The sequence below is a fragment of the Schistocerca americana genome, chromosome X, assembly GCF_021461395.2.
Source record: "Schistocerca americana isolate TAMUIC-IGC-003095 chromosome X, iqSchAmer2.1, whole genome shotgun sequence".
NCBI lineage: Eukaryota > Metazoa > Arthropoda > Insecta > Orthoptera > Acrididae > Schistocerca > Schistocerca americana.
The window spans coordinates 531839537-531862017 of NC_060130.1; the positions used below are offsets into that span (position 1 = coordinate 531839537).

General features: G+C 41.3%; 1 protein-coding gene across 1 annotated transcript in view; it reads left to right on the forward strand.

The window, feature by feature from the left end:
- LOC124556124 (Down syndrome cell adhesion molecule-like protein Dscam2) overlaps positions 1–22481 on the forward strand; it is a 123235-nt gene that overhangs the window by 85342 nt on the left and 15412 nt on the right. The window contains exons 6-8 of the mRNA XM_047130143.1: positions 3630–3923; positions 17403–17576; positions 19678–19943. Of these exons, the coding sequence (XP_046986099.1) occupies positions 3630–3923; positions 17403–17576; positions 19678–19943 (734 nt within the window). The remainder of the gene's footprint in view (positions 1–3629; positions 3924–17402; positions 17577–19677; positions 19944–22481) is intronic.

Consider the following 22481-nt stretch of genomic DNA (forward strand, 5'->3'; position numbering starts at 1 on the left):
TGTATTACTTATTGCTCCTGTACATTTTTTTAGGACCGTGACATTTTGCTATATGCGCTTTATTGTCAACACCTGCAAATAATGTGATAGGTATAACCTTCTGAAGAAGGTCACTAAGTGCCTGAAACTGGTACAGAAATTTAATTTCTTTTATACAACTGGTTGCTTATTATTTCATTATAAACAACTACAGTTGCTGAGGATGGATAAAATACTAGATTTCGTTAGTAATTACCTATGATTAGCTGGTGGTGCTAGGATCTAGCATTTTTTGTGTACGTGCACAATGTCTTATACTGTCCTCATGGACATAGCTCTGCACAGAGTTTAAATTGTGGTGCATATGTAGATTGCAATACTATTTGCCTTTTGAGAGTGGTGGGGATCTAATCTGTCAAAGTATCAGCAGTGTATTTCATAGAAGGATTCATTCAGTGTATTTGATGGAGTGGGAACATACAATTTTCCTCTTTTATTAGGCATACCACCAATATTAAGACTTCTGTATGAGTTATCAAAGTGATGTACATAAGGAACTTGAATGGTTTCAAATTTCAGCAAGAACTGAAAAAATTAGATGAATATTTTTAGCAAATATGGTATTATAAGAGTCTAGAATGTGTTAAGTTCTAAACATGTCTTAAGAAATGTTGCTAGGTAAACACTGACCTCTATTAAGAAGCATTTATTATGCTTCCTTAAAAATTACTTTAATCAAAATAGCTTCTGTTGCAAAACTGTAAATTTCACATCCAATAATAAACAATATTCATTATTTGTGCAATTGGTCTCTGGAAATAGAATGTCCTCATTTGCTATAACTGTGATGCTTATAACTGTTTCCAAACATCGTACTCTGCTTTGGATGCATATTTCTTGAAGTTTGACAGCATATTTAATTTGTAAATGTGAAAATAATAATAGAAAGGGATTTAATCCACTTCCCAATAATATTGATTAAATTACACTGGTGTGCAAAACCTAAGAAAAAAATTTTTGCATGGTGTGTCACTGCCCCGTAACATAAGCTCAACGAAACTTGCACCATACATAGAAAGAAATGTTACAGTGTAGTACAGAAGATAACAGAAAGAAATACACAATGAGACAAATGGAAATGACACTTTTATTCAAAGAGAATAATTACATTGAAATCATCATGAATCATGATGGTCCCCTGGAGGCACCAGTACATCATACTTGTGATCAATGGGATTGAAGTTGGAGGAATGGGGAGGTCAGTCCATTCTCCAAATATCCTCTCATTACAAGAGGCCCACCACCTGTGCTGTCTGATGCAGTCACACATTGTCGTTTATAAAAATGTAGTCAGGGCCAAATGCAGCCTTGAAAAATTGCATGTGGGGAAGGAGTACAGTGTCAAAATAACACTGACAGGTGAATGCATCAGGCTTGAAGATTTGGAGTACAATATGCCCATTCAACATTATGCCTCTCCACACCATAACATCTGCAACACCAAAATAATAAAGTTCAGCAATGTTCCTTGATGTATTACATGTTTGCACCTCTTGCTACATGGAGGTATATCCTGTTTTGTAGAACATTATGATTTTGGTGGTCCAGGTGTTATGGTGGGAGGAGGCATAATGTCGCATTGGCGTACTGAGCTCAAAATTTTTGAACACAGTATACTCACCAGCCAGTGTTACAGTGACATCCCCATGTGCATCTTTACTAGGGTACATTGGGCCCCAACTTCATTCTTAGGGATGAGAATGCAAGACAGCATCGAACAGCACAGGTGGAGGAGCTCTTGGAATGAAAGAATGTTTGGCAGAAGGATTGGCCTGTCCATTTACCCAACTTAAATCTCATAGAGAACATGTGAGGTGAATTGTGGAGACGTATTGTAGCATGTCCTTATGCACCAATGACCATGTGGCAGTTTTCAACTGTGCAGGTGGAGGAATGGTATACCCTACCACAAGAACTACTTACCAACCCTCTGGCCAGTGTGGGAGCATGTTGTGGAGCATGCATTGCTGTCCATGGTTATTACACACCCTGTTAACTCTAGAAAAACCATACCAGTCAATCTAACCATTGAGCATTGTTTAAAATTTAATACATAGCATGCATTTTAATTTAGGGGACTTGTATTTCATTACCTTAAATGAACTTTGGTGGTTTATAATTTCTGTAAAAGACAGACATCTATTACAAGAAGTGATCAAATTATTAACATGTTTACCTTGAAGGTACACAGCTGATCATTTTGATAGGTGTGATTTTTTTACATTTCGTGTCTCTAAGGTGTAATAATGGATTTTTACATTTTCTTAATTTATTTTATTTCATTGTAGTGATCTCGTTCCCTCTTTTTCTTCCCATTTTACTTCATTCAGTGGAAACATGAACATATTGTAGTTGCTGTTCTATCAGTGTGTTGTATTGCTCTGGAGAAGCTTGGCATTTATTATTATGGTGCATCAGTGGTTTTATTCAGATGAGCTTCTACAGTTCCACAATATTGGGAGTTGATAGATGGGTGTCTACAATTCCACAAAATCCGTAATTGATATTCTGGACCAGATGCCTCAATTGTACACTGTTAAGTTTGGTTGCCACAGGCAGCCTATGCGTGTTTATTCAATGTGCTAGACCTTCCTGGAGTCAATGTATGGATCCTTTACAGAGAGATGTCACTAAGAAAGAAACATTACCTCACAAATGTTTCTTATCAGAATAGCAGACTCTTCTCCGTGTTTGTATAGTCAAGGAAAGGGCCTTTTCACACATTCATTGCAGCCACTGAAAAATGAAAGATACTGATACAGAAGATCTGGCAGATAGGAGGATGCATAAGTTCAAATAAAACTAAGAATCTGTGTGTAGACTGCAACAAATTCAAATGTGGTCCATATGCTGCAAGTGTTCAGTATGTGTGTGCAAAGTATTTCTATAAAGATGGTGACTTTTATTAAAAATAATGTCATAGAGAGCAAAACAATGTTATTTTCTCATAATTTCCACAGCAGTTTATGTCCATTTTTCTTTTTATTTTGTAATAAATGTATGTTTGTTGCTTTCTTGGGGCTTTGATTAAAAACAAGTCATAGCGATAAAATTGCTATTTTATAATTGTATATTTATTTGCATTTGAAAGTTTAGTATCAGAGTTTAGTTTCAAGTGTTAAGAAGGACATTCCACTTTTTTTAATGTCCAGGGGCCATCATGAATAGTCATAACATCAGCATAATTACTGTATTTGACTAAAAATGTCATTTCCATTCTCCTCATTGTGTGTTTCTCTCAAGTGTTTTCTGTACTACACTGTAGCAGTTCTTTCTATGTATGACCCACATTTCATTGAGTTATGTTACTTAGCAGTGATACATCAAATGAAAATTACTTAAAGAGGTAGTATTCAACTCAGTGATAATCTTTTTTCCTATATTTGAATATGTTATGGAATTTACGTGTTATTCTAATAACATTGTAACTGTCTGTTTACTTGTGTCAGAGCTGGTTTTTCATAATATAAAACATTGCTGTTCTTGGTGGACTGAAAATGATTGATATGTAGAAGTTGTAAATTAAACGAATCATTGTGATTATGGTAATATTTCCTTACTTACAAATTAACATGTGCATTTTATTCCAGCACCATTTGCACCGAGCATATCTGATTTAATACAAGTAAATTCCAGTTTCATTTTGTTAAACCTGACATCATGGGATGATGGCGATTGTCCTATTACATCTATTGTAATTGAGTATAGACAAAAGAATGATAATTCCTGGACACTTGTTTCAAATAACATCAAGAAAGAGCAGAGTGAATTTCTCATTTTAGATCTAAATCCAGGCACTTGGTATACCTTACGTGTTACTGCTCATAACAGTGCTGGTTCAACCGTGGAGCATTACAATTTTGTTACTCTCACACATTTTGGAGGTAAGATATTTGCTGGTGTCTGTGATAAAAAGCTTTATCATGAAAGTTACTGAAAATTTTTTAAATAAAATGTATATGATGAATAGTCTTCATGTAATGTAAAATTTGCATTTGGAAATGAATACAGATGCCTCATGAAATCAAATTAATCTGTATGTAATTGTTACACAAAATTTGCTAAAAGTACTGGGTTTAAAAGAATGGTGTATAGGCTTTTAAATCCCATTAGATAAGTATCTTTCTCAGACTGAGTTGTATTCCACTGCACCATATTTTCCAACCCCATTTTATTATTATTTTTCTTATTTTTATTTTTTCATTGTGTTTATAGCAGCAGTTAATTGCCGAAGTATGATATTTAGTTATACTTATCTTTACTTCTTTTAGTTCTCAGTGAATGGTATTAAGTCACAGAACTAATGCGAAAGTTCCATACTTTTTCAGCCCTGTGTGTGTGTGTGTGTGTGTGTGTGTGTGTGTGTGTGTGTGTGTGTGCTATCTAAAAGATACCGTTTAGCTGCTGTCTCAGATATCTTCCTCATTCTTGAGTTTGCATGTTAGACACTGCATAAAAATCATATTCAGATTGTTACTAGCTTTTATAGTTTTTGTCCCCTTCACTTAAATATTTATAGTACATCCATATTTTTATGATACTTACTTACCAATAAACCTGAGTTCAAATTTTGGTGTACCAAATTTTTTGTTATATGAGGTGTGATAAGAAAGTAATGAGAATTCTTTAATTTCATGGGCTTTATATATCCAATTTTCAAAACTTTTTCATCTTGTTGGTACACATGTTCCTGATGTATGTTTGTATTTTCATCTGTTTTGAATATTTAGTTTATTGTTTATAGTTGAAAAAGTCATACGTGTTTTTGAGTGCTCAGAAAATTTTTACTTTCGATAAAGATGAATCAAAGGATCTGCATTAAATTTTTCGTGAAAAATGGCGTAAAGTGGAGCACCACATTCAAAATGTTGATTGAAAAATCTACTATGAACAAGACAAGAGTTTACGAGTCATATAAACAGTTCCAAAGAAGGATGAGAACATGAAGATGACGACCGCCTGGGATGCTCTGGCACATCAATTACTGATGACAATGTGGAAGAAGTACAGAAAATGGCTCTGGAAAAATCACTGAATCACCATCAGAGAGGTTTCTGATGATGTCTGCATATCCTTTGGCTCATGTCAAGCAATTTTTTGGGATGTTTTTGGCATGAAACATGTAGCAACAAAGTTTGTTCCAAAATTGTTGAATTTTGACCAAAAATGATATCACATAGCCATTGCCCAGGAATTGCTGAATGAAGATGATAATGATCCAGAACTTATAAAGAAGACTATAACACATGAAAACACATGGGTATAAGGGTGTGACACTGGTAAAGACCCAGTTTTCCCAATGGAAACAGCCCGTAGAGGGGGGGGGGGGGGGGGGAAGTTTGATCATATACTTTCTTTGATTACAATGGGAGGAAGAAAGGGAAATTGAGATTAATGTCCCATCAACATCAAGGTGAGTCAAGACAGAGCACAAGCTCGGATTGTGTTAAGGATGGGGAAGCAAACTGGGCATGCCCTTTCAAAGGAACTATCCCAGCATTTTCCTAGAGTGATTTAAGGAAATCACAGAAAACCTTAATCTAGGCGGCTGAAAGGAGGTTTGAACCATCATCCTGCCGAATGTGAGTCCAATATGCTAACCATTGTGCCACCTTGCTTGGTGATTATGGGAAAGTGCATCATTAGTTCCTGCCTTATAGTCGTACGGTCAGTAAGGAATACTACCTGGAAGTTATGTGCCATTTGTATGAAGCAGTTCAAAGAAATTGACCAGAATTGTAGGAATACCACTTGTGGAAATTGCATCGCAATAATGCTACCGACCACATCTCAGTGCTTGTTCATGATTTTTTGGCAAAAGACAAAACCATCATGTAGCCTCATCCATTGTATGCACCTGGAATGGCTCCCTGCAACTTCTTTCTTTTCAAGGCTGAAAAGAACCATGAAAGGATGTCATTTTGTCACCAATGATGAGATAAAAACAGAATTACTGAAGGAGTTGAACACTGTAATGAAATGTAAGTTTCAGAGGCACTTCCAACATTGGAAAAATGCAGTCACAAGTGTATTATAAGCAAGGGGGATTACTCATCAGTGTTGACGTAACATCATAAACTGCTACTCCCACCTCCCTCTAAGCAACACGTGTTTGCCTTTGCTTTGCCTTTGCTTTGCCTTTGTGTCCAAAGCCCACCCTAATGCTCTATGGACCTTAATTAAAATAAGTACACCTTAATGTGGCCTCAGCTGAGGAATTTCTTAACATCAGCCTTCTATAATTGTTGTATGATTAAACATATGTGAAACTGTGGAGGCTAGGAGAAAACATGAAAAAGCTGTTAACATTTGGAACTTAAATATTGAAAAACATCTTAGGACCATACCAGATATGGAGGATTAGAAACATAAAGAACTGTAGGAGTTATACAAATATCATAACATTGTCACAGTGTTTAAGAGGAGAAGGTTGAACTGGTCTGGCTACTTAGCAAGAATGTCATAGGATAGACTATATAATATAGTATTTTTGAATATGGCAGGACAACATCCAGGCTGAGGTAGGGAGGATGAATATCAATGTCAAACAGATATATAATGTGCTAAAGAGAAAGACATGAAGGAGGCTTGGGAAGCAGGTATATGGTCAATAATGTCCATACCATACAATAGAAAAAGAGGAGTTCAGTTACAGGGCTGATAGATTTGTTTAGTAAGTGAAGACTAAGAAACTTTGTTACAGAAATGAAATTTAATTAAGACAGTTCCAGAAATGGCAAATGTAGTCCAGAGATAGAGGGAAACTAATGTAACTACCTTAATAAACTGTAGCATCAGGATTGATAGTAGGGAAATGAGGAACAGGAGGAGGAAAATAAGGAAGAGAGGGAAAGAACAAGAACAGAAATGAAACAAAAGAAGAAACAGTGGAGGAATAATGATAATACAGTCTGCCTAATGATGAGGTGTCTAAAATTCACTGATGAACTGAAACATTGACCATTACTCACCATGAGATAAAATGCACCTAGTGGGATTGCAGGCATGTGATGCACTAAAGGAGAGTATATAAGTGGAGTAGAGGAGAATGAGGAATCATTCTAACAATGATACAGGATGCAAATGGTGAAGTACACTACATAACTGGCTTTGGCAAAGGACAGATTTTTATGGCCTTATCCCTGAGAATGAGTATCTCAGGAATGGTGAAGTTAGTCAGCTGTTCAATGCTACTGTCATGAGCATCTATGGAAAGTGATTCAAGGACAGAGAAATCAGAAATAGGCAACAAGGTGCTGGACATCCACACCTCAGCACAGTATATGCAGGTTGGGGTCCAACCCAATCTGTAAAGCAGGATTAGTAGTACTTGGCTCCATGGCAGATGACCCCTACATCATCCATGTTAACCCAACAGCATTGTCGCTTATGATTACAGTGAGCACAGGATCATCAAGTTTGGACTTTGATTCAATGGAAACATATTGCCTGGTCATTTCTTGTAACACTAGCTCAGCAGTCATTTCTGAATATGATGTTATCCAAGCAAACAACCACCCAAATATGCACAGTACCATGGACACAGGCTATTGGAGGTTATTTTATATGATCATTCACTGGGGCTTCCACAGGACATGTGGTAGTAATCAAAGGTGCAAAACCAGCTGTGGACTATGTGAATATTATTGTGGACTACCTGCATCCCTTCACACTTAATGTCTTCCACAGCAGTGACAGCTTCTTCCAAGAAGGTAATTGTCAAACAAAAAGGCCATAATCATGCTACAGAGGGTTGAGGAACATGATAATGAACACATTCTGATGCCTTGGCCCCAATATTTGCCTGATCTGAACCTGATGGAAAATGTCTGAAATGCTGTGTGACCTCCGCTTAAGACATCTTGTTTTGCATACCTCCAGAAAGCAACCAAGGACTTGTCAGATCCATGCCATGTAGAATTGCTGCTGTATTGCATTTAAAAGGTGGACCAACATGCTATTAAAGAGGTGATTATATTGTTTTAGTTAAGTAATGTTATTCGAAGTATTGCTGGGTAATAACAAGTGCTTTGAGGGGTGCATCTGTCAGAAGTGGACCTAACACAATATATTTATATTGTAAATCTATAAATTCTTTTGTTTCCAATGAATACTAGTTCCAGTGATTGTGAGGTATCAATGACATATGTCGTATACACTGCCAGGAAAAAAAAATTAGTACACTTAGAAAAACAGTAGTGAGTTTGATCCGACATATGGCACATGGGGGATATTAGATGTACTGATAATGGTTTCAACATTGTCCACCAACAGATCATGCAGTGGCACTGCTAACAGAGCACCATCTGTGAATACCCTTTAGTAGGGAATACTCACAGCCAGAAATCTCACTGTGGTGCAAACATGTGAAGCAAGGAGGCAATCATGCCATGGAGATACACTAGTGCTTCCTACAGCCAACTGAGTGAGTTTGGAAGGGGTAAAATTGTGGCCTCCTGAGTTGCAGAATGTTCCTTTCAGAGAAGTGCCACCTAATTTTGACATGCTGCATCAGTGGACATTCTCACATCCATAAATGAGGTTCTGGATGACCATACAACCCTGACAAGTGCCACATTTTTTGTATTGTAAGGCCAGCAGTAGCAGATTTTACAGCTACCAGAGCACAGATAAGAGAGCTTGTGAGCCCAGACATGACAACACAAACTGTTGCAAACTGGTTATTAGCTGTGGGGCTATGGGCACACACACTTCTAGCTCATCTTCCACTAACACCACAGCATCGATGTGCACGGCTCAATTGGTGCCATCGGAGGATCACTTGGAAGATGAAATGGTGTGATGTGGTCTTCAGTGATGAAAGGAGATTCTGCTTGCATGCAGGTGGTGGTAGTTTGCTTGTATGATGTAGACCTGCTGCACACCGTCTCATAGAGTACATTCATCCAAGACACACTGGTCCCACACCTGGACTTATGGTTCGAGGTGTGATAAGCTACAACTCTCATTCACCTTCGGTGTTTGTGGAGGGGGTGCTAGCCAGTACTCGGTACATGCAGAATGTTGTTGGATCCATTATTTTGCCATTCTTGCAATAGGAAGATGATGTATTGTTCCAACAGGATAGTGCTTTCCCACACACTGCCCGTGAAACTCAAAGTTCTGCAAGACATGCAGCAATTTCTGTGGCCAGCATGTCTGCGGACTTGTCTCTAGTCAAGCATGTGTGGGATATATGGGAGAAGAAGTGACTTATACAACTTGTTACCAACAATTATTACAGAACTACGTGAGCAGGTCAAGCAAGTGTGGCATAACATATCCCTGGACAGTATTCGACATCTGTATGACTGCATGGCGGAATCTGCACCTACATTCCTGCCTGTCAAGGCTGCAACACATACTAATATGGGAAGTTCAGCATGGGTCAATACCTGGTACCTCAAAACTGCTTGTGCTATAGATCTGTAAATGTAATGATTTCATGAACTCTATATACACTGATGCAACAATAAATCCTGAGTAAATTTTAAACTTTGAAAAGGGAGTACTAATTCTTTTTCTGGTGATGAATTTGCCATAATGTCTACACATGGCTATACTCAGGATCCAACTGTGCAGTGTATGAACAGAGATGTGTATGAATGATAAACAGTATAATACAGAGATGGTGTTCACTGTATATTATAGTTTTGGCTTCAGTGACAACCAAACATCTGTTCCCACTACAGAATGAAGTTGCATCACTGACAATACAAAATAAAGAGAAGGATCATATATAAAAGCACCAAATGGTGCTACCAGGAAGAATTATTATGTTGATGCCCCTGTAAGTTCACCAAAAGTTTGAATGCATGCTTAAAAGTAATGCCTCTGAATTTTTTATGTGAAAACTCATAAAGCTTTTTGAATAAAACAAATCTCATTACCATTCTACATCTTTATTCCTCATGTATGTATATTTCTTTTTCAACATAGTCACCCTGGTGACAAAAACATTTCATGCAATGAGGGACCAGTTTCTTGATACTGTAGTGCTCGTAATTCCGCTTATCATTATTTGTGCAATGAGCAAACCCTATAATTGTGGCCACGCACTCTGCTCAAAGGAGGCCAAGGTGACTGAATACAAATGAAATGCCCGCATTTTATTACAATAATTGAGATGCATACAGTCGAGCTCGATATAGTCCATTGCTGACTGCGTGACTGCAGTTGACGGCTTGAGGTGGAGCAGTGCGTGATCCAGAGGGTGTACACACCACAAGCTGTCATGTAGCCACGTGTTCATGGGCAAGTCTCAGTATGGCCAGTTCCTGGCACTATCTGTGGAGTGCAGAGCTTTTCGTGGGCGAGGTGGAAGTGGCTGCATAAACGGACCGGCTTCTGCGTGTGTACGTGTGGGGAGTCCACGATCGCTTGACCTATGTGCTTCATGGCTAGGCAGGACAGCTCTTTGTGTGATGTGTCTGGTGTGTTCTGATGCCCGACTCGCACTGGCTCTCACTTTATCTTCACATGTCTGGTGCACACCACACTGTTGCCGGGCTTCCGGCTAACAGTAAATCTGCGTGCGTGCACTCCGAATGCTGTGTCTGCCGTGATAGTAGTTCTTGCAATTGCAATGCTGTGCAGTGGGCCACCACACGGATCCCCCCTTGGAAAGTGGAGCTCCGGAGCTGCGTGACAGTGCAGCCATCAGTCTACAACACCATCCTGTTGTAATTTGCGCACTGTGTGGTGACATCAGCAGTAGCATGGTGGCTACAGTCTGGTGAAGCAGCGATTGTGCGGTGGCTGGTGATGTCAGCGCATGGTGCTGGCTGGCGTGCAGTGGTGAGTCCTCTCATGGCGGCTAGTGGCACCAGTGGCAGGCAGTACTGCTGGGCACGTGGGGGGCATATCTCCCGTGCGGCGGTTATGACAGGAGCAGCTGATGGCGCTGCCTCTGAACCATCTGAAGCATCACATGGCATAAGCACATGGCTCTGTAACATCATGACTAGTGCACGAGTCCCAGAATTGTGACAGGCACATCCGTGGTATGGGGGTGGCATACAGAGCTCGATGGAGAAATGGTTATGGTAACTGGCATGGGTGTAGGGCTGCCTTTACACCTGGCGTGGCAGAGACATCTTGGCGCAGACGTGGTTCTGATCACAGGGACCAGTGCAGGGGCAACCTGCCTCGATGCCTGATGTGGCGGAGGCTACACAGCACGGATGTGGTCCCGAGAGTGCCAATGGATACACAACCAGTGACGTGGGTGGCAGAGTCTGGGGCTCGACTGGTAACGGCTCGGCAATGAGGTGGCCCGCTAGAGACAAGGTCTCTATGGCAGGCAGCGGCTGGCAGGCTGGGTTCTCACCCATTCAGTCTCTGGTGGCATGGCGCAATTGTCCCACGGCATGGGCATTTGAAACAGACGCACCGACCGAAACACGTGACACACTTTTCTGGCAGCTGTGGTGGGGGTGATTCGGGCTGCTGCACCAGCTGGCCGGGTGGGTTGGGGTGAGGCACACGTGGAGGCACGGTGACATCTGGCAGCAGGATGACAGCTAGCAGTGTCTGTGTGCCGTTGTCGGTGGTGGGTATTGGTGCCGCTGGGCTGGCGGCATGGCAAGCTTCATCGGCAGTTACGTCTTCCACGGGGTCATAGAAGTGTGCAGCGTCAGGAGCAGGCAAAACATAAGCCGGTTTGACACAATCGATGCTGACCTTCGTCGGCTTGCCATTGACCTCAAGCTCCAGCATTCTGTCATCACGGATGATGATGCTGTGCAGTTCCGAGTAGGTGGGCCGAAGTGGTGGTTGTGTGGCATTGGTGCGCAAAATGACATGGCTGCTGTGTTGCAGGTCGACGTGCACAAACTCTTTGCCTGTACTGTGTGGTGTAGGAACGTGCAGTCGGAGGCCAACCATGTGTGCACATAAATGTTCTGCCAGTGGTGGGGCGGAATGGTCGTGCAGCAGTGGTGCTTCTTCCATGAAGTCCCCTGGAATAGGCTCGTAGGCCGAGCAGAATCGGGGAAGTGTCTCTTTCCAAGTCATATCGCAGCAAGTTAAGGCGGATTTTAGCATCCTGTGCAGCCTCTCTACCACGCCGTTGGACGCTGGATGGTAGCTTGCCGTTTTTTGCAGCTGTACTCCACACAGTCAGGCGATATGTGTGAGCAGCACACAGTTGAACTGGTGGCCGCAGTCGGTGGTCATGTGACTGGGGAAACCAAATCGGGCCACCCAAGTTTCAATGAAGCTGGTGACGAATGTCTCAGCGGTGATGTCTGCAATTGGTGTCACGTCCGGCCAGCATGTAAAACGGTCTACCATGGTCAGCAGGTAGTGCTTGCCATGAGACGAGGGAAAAGGACCCACGATGTCCACGTGAACGTGTGCAAAGCACCTTGTTGCATCGGGGAACGAGCCGACGGGCGCGTGGGTGTGTCTGCCGACCTTGGCGCGCTGGCATGCAATGCAGGCATGTGCCCACTGATGGCAGTCTTTCCACATCCCTGGCCAGACGAAACATGCAGCCACGAGCGACGTAGTGCTGTTGACACTGGGGTGAGAGAGTCGGTGCACATGGTCGAAGGTGCTGCGCCAGAATTTCTCGGGATAAATGGCCGCTGCATGCCTGTCACACCAGATCTTGCGATTGGAGCCGGGCACAGGCACAAGTTCGAATTTTAGGCGTCGTGGCGGAGGCTATTTCGTTCGTCATCACTTTCCTGTACATCGGCAACATCCTTAAAGTTCACAGGGGGAGGGATAACGGCACACACGTAAGCTAGGCAGTTGGCCATGATGTTGTCAATGCCAGAGATGTGGCGGATGTCTGTGGAGAACTGCGAGATGTACTCCAGCTGCCGGAACTGGCGTGGTGAACACTTATTGTGATTTTTCACGAACACGTGCGTGATAGGTTATGATCCGTGAATATAATAAAAGGACGAGCTTCGACAGACGGACAGAAGTGTTTCACAGCCTCGAATATCGCTAGTAGCTCACAGTCATAAGTGCTCCAAACGCGTTGGTATTCCGAGAGCCTCCTGGAGAAGAAGGCGAGTGGCTGCCAGCTGTCGCCAACGCGTTGTTGTAATGCCGCGCCTATAGCTGTCTGGCTGTCGTCTACTATGATGGCTAGCTCTCTGTCATGCACTGGTTGTGCAAGTAGCATCGCTTCTGTATGGGCACGCTTCGAATAGTTGAAACTTTTTTCCAGTGCGTCCGTCCAAGGAACGGGAGTTTCCTCTTTTGCTGTCGGGCCTTGTAGAGGTGCAGTCAGAGGTTCCTGGATGGCCTTGACGTTCAGTATGTGACACTGGAAAATATTCAGCACTCCCAGGTAACGACGTAATTCCTTGTACGTCTGTGGACGAGGCATCTCCACGATCGCTCATACCTTTTCGGGAAGTGGTTTGCAGCTGCTGGGGTTGACGAGATGTCCGAGGAATTCTATCTCAGTGACTCCAAACACGCACTTTGCCGGATTGATGACAATTCTGGCTTCGCTGAGACGCTGTAAAATGGTTGTCAGGTGTTGGCGCAGAGCTCGGGTGACCCTGAAAACACCAGGATGTCTTCGAGGTACACAAAGCACCATGGTAGGCCTCGTAGCACACTGTCGGAAACGCTGCCAAGTCTGGGGCGCATTTCGGAATCCGAAAGTCATAAAGAGGCTCTCAAATAATCCTAAGGATGTCCCTATTGCCATTTTTGGAATGTCCTCAGATGCCACAGGGATCTGTATGAATGCCTTTGCACAGTCAATCTTGCTGTGTAGTACTGACCCCACCAGAGCATGGCTGAAGTCCTACAGGTGTGGTACCGGGTAGCGATCTGGCGCCGTTCACCTATTTAGCTCATGGTAGTCGCCAATAATTGTCCTTTTTTCGAGCGAGATGCAAGGCGGAAGACCAGGGACTGCTTGATGGGCAGATGATGCCTTGTTGCAGCATAGCCTCGAATTCGGACCTAGCTATGGTGAGCCAATCGGGGGCAAGGCAACGTGGTCGGCTTGAGGTGGGTGGACTGATTGTGGTTAATATGTGGTGTACTGTGGAATGTTTGGCTTCTTTTGGTGTGCCAGGTGGTCGAGTTAGTTCCAGAAATTGGTCTAGTATGTGGGCATAGGGACCAGAGCACTGCACTGGTTTCACATTGAAAAAGGCAGCATGCCACCACTGTCCTTCTATCTTCAACCCAGTCGCAGAGTCGATCAGCTGGGCGTTTGCTGTGTCAGCTAGCAAATTGAAGTGAGCTACAAAGTCTACGCCCAGGGTTGGCTCAATGATGTCTGCCACAGTAAAAGTCCACGTGAGTATGCGGCGCAGCCTGCAGTTCAATTCTTGGTAGTGCATGCCATACGCTTTATTGTGGAACTGTTAGCCGCAGTCAGTGACAGTTCCTTGGCCGATCTTTTGTCCCTGAGCATAGATCGTGGGTATATAGATAGGTCAGAGCCCATGTCTGCTAGGTAGCTGACACTGTCATCCCGCTCTGCTATGTAGAGACACCTTGATATGGCACCACAGCTGGATGCGTCTAATTCTGGCTGCGGTTGATGTTTGGGTGGAAGCACAGCGGCCAGCAGTTTGTCATGGCATTGCCAAGGCGGGTGAGGTACCACGAGTAAGCATTGGGCATCAGCTCGGATGTCAGTGACATACCGCCAGGCTGGCTACTGCAGTTTGGGTTGCATCGTCTGAAGCCGGAATGGCTGTTGCTGCGGTTCCTGCTGTGCTCTGGCAGTGAACGCACCAAGTGCTCAACCTGTATGGTTAGTTGGTTAGTGATGCCACCTAGGCAGCCAAATCGCGAACTTCAGTGTGGAGCTCAGCATCCATTGTGGCGTGGCCAGGGCAGTGTTTCGACATGGGCTGAGCGTTGGTGCTGGTTCTACGGCGGTACAGGCGGCAGAGGCGGCGGTGTTTGGCACCATTGCGAGTGCATCGAGGACTTTGTCGGCCAGGTCCACTACACTGTCCAACTCCATCTGAAGTTGGGCCACAATCACTGCTTGTACTTGTGTTGGGAGGCTGCACACCCAGATGGCGTAATAGCGAATCCGGGACCATATCAGGCTATGCCAGGCCCGGGAGATGGCACAAGAACTGCAAGGGCCTCCTGTGGCCACATTATTGATGCTGCAACAGCTGATGCACCTGTTGCTCCTGCAATGCTGAAATATGGCGGATTAGTCCATCCTTCAGCTGCTTATGTGAGGACTGTGTTGGTGGGGTAGTGATAATGTCTCACACTTTGACAGCGATGTTCTAGTCGAGCTGGCTTACGACGTGGCTGAATTTCGCAAACTTGCACATCATGCTGTAGCTATAGAACACTGCCTCCACCTTACTAAGCCACAGGAAAGGATCATGTGGCCAGAATGGTGGCAGCCTAACTAACATGCGTCCTGTGCTTGCGGCAGCATGCATGTGTGAATTTTTGGAGGCTAACTTCTCATGGGCTGTTCGTGCCTGTAGCTCAGCCTCCAGTGCCTGGTTGTGCCTTAGCAGGTCCTGGACTGTCCTTTCCAGTTCCTCTGCAGTTGCCATCTTACATGATACTAGACGAATTCACACAAAATTTTAACACAAAAATCAATGTTTAGTTCAGGTTCACACATGACTGTGGTTTACAAACAAAATCGGCACTGCGCGAGGTCGTAAGCATAGATAAGCAGTTTGTGGCATGGCGAGTGGTAAAAAGAAAAGTTTGTCACCACGAATTGATCTACACATCATGTCGGGGTCACCAGTGTAGCAGGATTGCTCATAATTCTGCTTACGATTATTTGTGCGACGAGCCAACCTTATAGTCACGCCCACACACTGCTCAAATGAGGCCAAGGTGACTGAATACAAATGAAACGCCGGCGAGAGGCAATCACATTTATTACAAGGATTGAGATGTGTTCACTCGAGTGTGATATAGTCCATTGCTGACTGCGTGACCATGGTTGACGGCTTGAGGTGGAGCAGTGCGTGATCCAGAGGGTGTACACTCCACAAGACATTGCATAGGCGTGTACTGATGGGCAAGCCTCTGTACGGCTGGCTCCCGGCACTATTCGTGGAGTGTGGTGTTTTTCATGGGCGAGGCGGAAGCAGCTGCATAAATGGACAGGCCGGCTTCTGCGTGTGTACGTGTGGGTAGTATGTGATCACTCAACTCATGTGCTTCGCGGCTAGGCAGGACAGCTCTTGATGTGATGCATCCAGTGTGTTCCATGCATGGCTTGCACTGGTTCTCGCTTTGTCTTCATACTTCTGGTGCGCACCTCGCTGTTGTCGTGCTTTTGGCTAATGGTAAATCTGCGCACACGCACTGCAAATGCTGTGTCAGCCGTGATAGTAGTTCTAGCGTTCGCACGGCTGTGTAGCAGGCTGCCACAATACTGTCACTTGAGAGTGTCTGACTTTGCTAATGGAACCACAGCCTCAGCTCTGCTTGCACTACTTCATTGCTATCAAAGTGAAGTCCTTGATGGTGTAATTTAAGTTGTAGAAACAGATGAAGAATGGATGGGGCCAAGTCAGAACTGAAGGGAGCATAATTAATTATGGTGAACCCGAGGTGTAGGGATGTTGCAGATGTCACAGCACTCATGTGTGATGTGGCATTTTCAAGCTGAAGGAGATAATGCTTCATGTGTGGATGAACTCTTCAAATTTGACACTTGATTACATTTCCCATATACCAACAGAGTTACATTACACACCACAATGTTACGTGCTACTATTTGGAAGAGTACTGCAGTGTACTGCAAATACATAAACGTGATGAATAAAGATGTAGGATGCTAAAAATGTTTTAAGATTTTTCATACAAAAATTCAGAGGCATTACTTTTCAGCATGCCCTCATAGTACTTCACTCACTTTTTTATGGAGATAGATAATCCCTTTTTTATTTTGCTGCCATTTCCATTCTCTATTATATAATATTGAATTATTTAACTATGTTTGTTGCCTTTTTTATTCTCTATTCTCTCTAACAACAGGGTGGAAAGATCTTCAGATTTCTATGTTCTCCTAACATTCCTTAGTTTTTGACATATACTGTGTGAAATGTACATTGTCGTATATGTGGGACTGTTTCTTTGTATGATAACATCAGACAACAAACTCAGACAGATGGAAAGCTTGATCCCTGATGGTTTTATGCACTTAGTAGCATTTCTTGTGACTTTCACTATTGTGAATGAATAGTGTGTGTATGATGGACCAATGTCCAGATTTCACATTAGACTGTATTACCCCTATCATTCACTGGGTGAACTGGTTCTCAGGCTTCAGGAAAGCAAAGGTGTACTACCTCAAATAGTATCATGCCTAACTAAGCACTGTGGTTATTAATGTCTTCATTCTGATGCTTTTTTGTTTAATATGCTTTCAGCTACAGTTGCTCCAGAATTAAGAACACCTCCTGGATCTGGAAGAAAACCATTTTATAATGATGCAGGAACAGTAGCAGCTATTATCATTGGTCTAACACTTGCTGTTATTGCAGCTGCTGTTTTGTTTTTCTGTTTGAGAAGACACAATATGATATCATGTAACAAGTACAGAGGTAACGATTTTTTACATTTGATATTTTGGAGAGTCTTTTTAATTTTTCATTCTTTGTTTCTATCAAATATGGTCATGAATATTAAAATATTGATAGTTTCTTTGATTTATATAATTTTAATCTATGTAGTAAATTATCTGACCTTACAACTATGCACTGGCAAGATCAATTTAAAACATGATTTTGCTGAAATAACAACAATAAATTACAAATCAAAACAGAAACAAAGCTTTAGACTATCAGATAATACAAAAACTTTATTTTTTGAGATATTTTTGTTACAAAATTTAATAAATCCAAAGTAGCTGCTTGTTTAGGTAAGGATAAAGAAAGGAATCAGTTACGGCTTGCTGGTGGAGAATGAATTAATGAAATGAGGTGTTACACAAACAGATTAATCTAGCTGTTCTTCAGTAAAAACCTAATGTCAAGAGTGTACCCAGAATCCAAGACAATAGGGATGGGAGATGGGGTGCAACTCACATTAATTTTGCAGTACCTGACAAAATGCTTTTGAAATTTTACAACAAATGTTTCTGGGGATACTTGCTACTAGTCAACATCCATAACATGTTCTGGCTTTCTTGAAGCTGATAATGAATTTATAATTCTGCCTAAGTGGTTTGTCAGTTGTTGTAATTCCATAATAACTGAAGTTTTGTGTAAACTATATTTTTTTCAGGGATTGCAAATAAAACAAAGACAGCAGTACAAAATAACACAGTAGATGCAACAGCTTTCAATTCAGTATTTGATTTAAAAGCAAAGGTGTCACATACACCTTTGATTTTTAAGTAAGGACCAGATACTGGCTGTGTGGGCTATGTCCCTGAATGATGATTTCCACTAGCAATAAATATGCAAACGTTTGTCTGCTAGAGAAGTGAGATGTGTAGATTAGTGTGAACTTCCTCTATCCTAGTCAGTGCTTCCTTATAACTGCACTTAGAAGAAATATGTGCTGGAAATTTGTAGTATGTGACATAGTTAACTTCCCCAATTGGCAATCCCTCATTAACAACTGTGGGCAGGTATATGAGTTCCCCCTGCTCTAAGGATGTTGGATATGTTTGGAATGAACTGCAGGTCCTTTGAGTACTGCTGGGCAGTATTATCACTGTCCTGTTGCAGCTGCCACTGTTAAGTCTCTAGAGCCTGGTTGTAGCTCACCTTCAAAAGAAGAGGTGATATAACATTCACAGAAGGTGCACATAAATTAGACACTTGGATAAGTAGTTGCTGCTCCACTAGGGAAAGAAAGTGGACTGCCATTTATAGATTGTGGCCCGTGTATTATTTGGGCTGGGGTCATCAAGTTGATGGGGGTTTTGCGGACAGTGCTGCCAAACAAAGTCTTGAGTACCACACTGCAGTTCATTTCTTGAGGTGACTTGAAAGTCAGGATAATTCATTATGCTATGGTACTTGTGAAGAGCCATGGGATGGAGCTGTGGGGTAGATGACAAATACCATTCAGCATGTGTAAGAAGGTGAACATGGAAACCTTGAGCTGGGACTCAGTGTCAACGTCTCTCGCTTGTGATAACTTTCTATGGCAAGTATAACACTATTTTTGTTGGATTTTTAGAAGATAATGAATGGAAACATATTCTTGAGGCTCAGATGCCACACATGGAAACTACAGGGTCAGCCATCTGTTGTAATGTTGTGATGGACCATGGTGTTTAGTCCATTGTTGGTGTATCCTTTATGTGTTGAACAACATTCAAAATTAATGCTACAGTTATAGTTACTCAACAACCATGTCCAGCTCTTCAGTCATAATTCTATACATTCCAGAATATATTGTTCTAACCTAAAATTATCAGAAGCAACTTATGGTTCATAATCAGTTTGTTAGGACTCTGTAGAGGTAGCAATGGAACTTATGAGAGTGAAAGAAGATGGCTAAAGCTTCTTTATTTATTTGGGAATAGTTAATTTGAGCTGAGTATGTTAACATGTTAGGTTCTAATAACATGCAGATCCTAGTTTTCATTTTCTGTTGTTTTTCAAAGTAAAATCTATTAAAACTTTTGTTCAGCATTCAGAATTTCAATTAATGAATAAATCTTGGATTTTTCTTTTTCTGTATTTGCAGAGAAACCCCAAGATACAGGACAGTTAGCCATTGCAGACAAAAGAGTGGCACAGAATACATATGTTAACAGCGATAGTGGTAAAGACTCCTCAAACATCCCAGAACCAACATATCTGCCAAATCCCATGTGCATGACTCTTGGTCACCGGCAAAACATAAGTCCATATGCAACTTTCCAAGTGCCAGTTTCTGGTGGCCCTAACTGCTCTGATGGTGAAGTGGAATCAGAGACACAGGATATCAGTCACAAACAACACATAAGCAAGGTACATTTACTATTTAAGACAGTAACATGTTTATTTGATATAAATCTGTTATGTGTTTAATGGATTTTTTATTTATTTCTGTGGACTTATGTAACTAGCTGCATAATATAATCAATATATGCTTGGCAGCTTTTGTAATATGGGCATTAAACCATGGTATAAGGTGTATATGCTCAACACCAACACAATTACAGTAATTTACTTGTATTTTAAACTGTCAGACTTAGATCAGATCAAGTTACTGTTGACTAAATAAAGGCAATTTTAAATTATATTCAGTTGACAGTCACACTTGATTAACAGAACCAAATTTAATGAGTGGAATCTCTCCTTTCTTTTTTAAAAACATGTGACAATGCATGTGTATTTCATTTGCAGACCATAAAGTGACTAGTGTTTGTATTAACTTGAAGTTTTTCTTTAATGAAAAGAAGGATATCTAGAGTCAATGATAAAAATTGTGTGTTATTATGGAAAAAAAGTCAGGGAGCAAAATAATGGAAAACAACAAAAGTATCAGTTGACTTACAGGGTGACAATTATTGAACTATATGAAAAAAACCTAAATTAGTTACAAACTGCACACACTTTATTCAACATGTAAACGTCACTACAGATATTCGTATTTAGGTTATGACATGTTTGATTGCCTGCCATCATTGGCAATGATGTGGCACAGACAAATAGTAAAATTCTGTATGAGCCCCTGAAGCGTCGTTAACATCAATGCTGTCGATGACCTTCTAAATGGCTGTTTTCACCTCAACAATGGTTTTGGGGTTATTGCTGTACACCTTGTCTTTGATATAGCCCCACAAAAGGGAGTTGCATGTGTTCAGATCCAGAGAATATGGCGGACAATCGAGGCCCATGCCAGTGGCCTCTGGGTACCCCAGAGCTGAATGCAGTCCCCTAAGTGCTCCTCCAGGACATCAAACACTCTCCTGCTTTGATAGGGTCTAGTTTCATCTTGCAAGAACCACATCTTGTCAAAATCAGGGTCACTTTGGATAATGGGGATGAAATCATCTTCCAAAACCACATACCATTTGGTAGTCACTGTGCCATCAAGGAATATTGCTCCATTTATTCCATGACTGGACACTCCACATCACAGTCACCTATTGAGAGTGAAGAGACTTCTTGATCACAAAATGTGGATTCTCAGTCCCCTAAATGCACCAGTGTTGCTTCTTGACAAACCCTTCCAAATCAAAGTGGGCTTCATCGCTAAACCAAACAACAAAGTGCATCCTACTTCCTATAATGCCCCGCAGCCAAGCATACAGTTTGAACATCCTAATGCATACTGTTAAGAAGTTACGATAATTGTATTTCATCTAGTTCAATAACTGTCACCCTGTACTTTTTTTGTCTATCATATTGTTCAAATTTTATGATAATTTTATTTCATCTAGTTCAATAATTGTCACCCTGTGCTTTTATTCTCTCTCATATTATTCAAATCAATGAGCACAGTCTCATTTTTCCTCCATAGTCATTGTATACACCATTCCCATTCTCTCTCAGTTTCCATCTAAAATTATGTCTTCTCTAGGTGCATAATAATTTAATTTTCTCCTACAAGATTATAACTGTAATGTGTTAAATTACTCAGACTATAAATGAAATCTAATTTCCAACTCTTCCTTTTGTAATGTCTTTATACATTACTATTGCTGGATGATGGGATATTATGTAACACTCCCTTAACATATCATATTGTTGAAGCAAGTGGTAGGCAACACAACACAACAGAAAGTTTGAACTTTGTTTTATTTTTATTCCCCCCAGAATAAAACTTCCTAATGAGATATGTTACAGTATTAAAAATATCTGCATTTATTTTTACCAATTCATTTCAAAATTATTATGTGGCCAGTTTCTTTGAGATATATTTTGATTTCTGTTGGGCTTTTTATGGCAAAAGCTTACTGCACAAGCTCTTTATGAATGTTCTTGAAATACAGAGTGATGCTTGAGGTGCTGGACTGACCATTACAATTTTTATGTAAGTAAGTATGTACATGATTTACAGTGTGTTTCAAAAAGAAAGGAATTTCACTTCTTTATAGCAGGCAAATACGTGTACTTCAAAAACAGACCTCATTACATGTAATACATTCCATCATTTTATTACACTACTTACAGGATTACCTGCCATTTGTTTATCTTTGTTACATAGTACCATTGTTATGGCACCTCTACAACAGAAATACTTAAGTTTGGTTTAGTTTACAAAAAATGAGATTATCATTTAAGTGCAATGTGAGCTTAAACACTAATTAAATAAAGATCCTATACATTACATAAAACTGATGAGCAATCCAGTTTTGGCAGATGGTTCCATTTGTAAATGCACAAGCTTAAATATATAATCATTTGCTGTTTGGAGATGTCAGATGAAAATGTAGCACAAATATGCTAACGATTTGCTAAATCCTGATAGATCTCATTTTTGTGAAAAATATATATGTGGATTACTGAAGAAATGAATCTACCTCAGTATCTGAGTGGTGAGCATAACTGACTGCCATA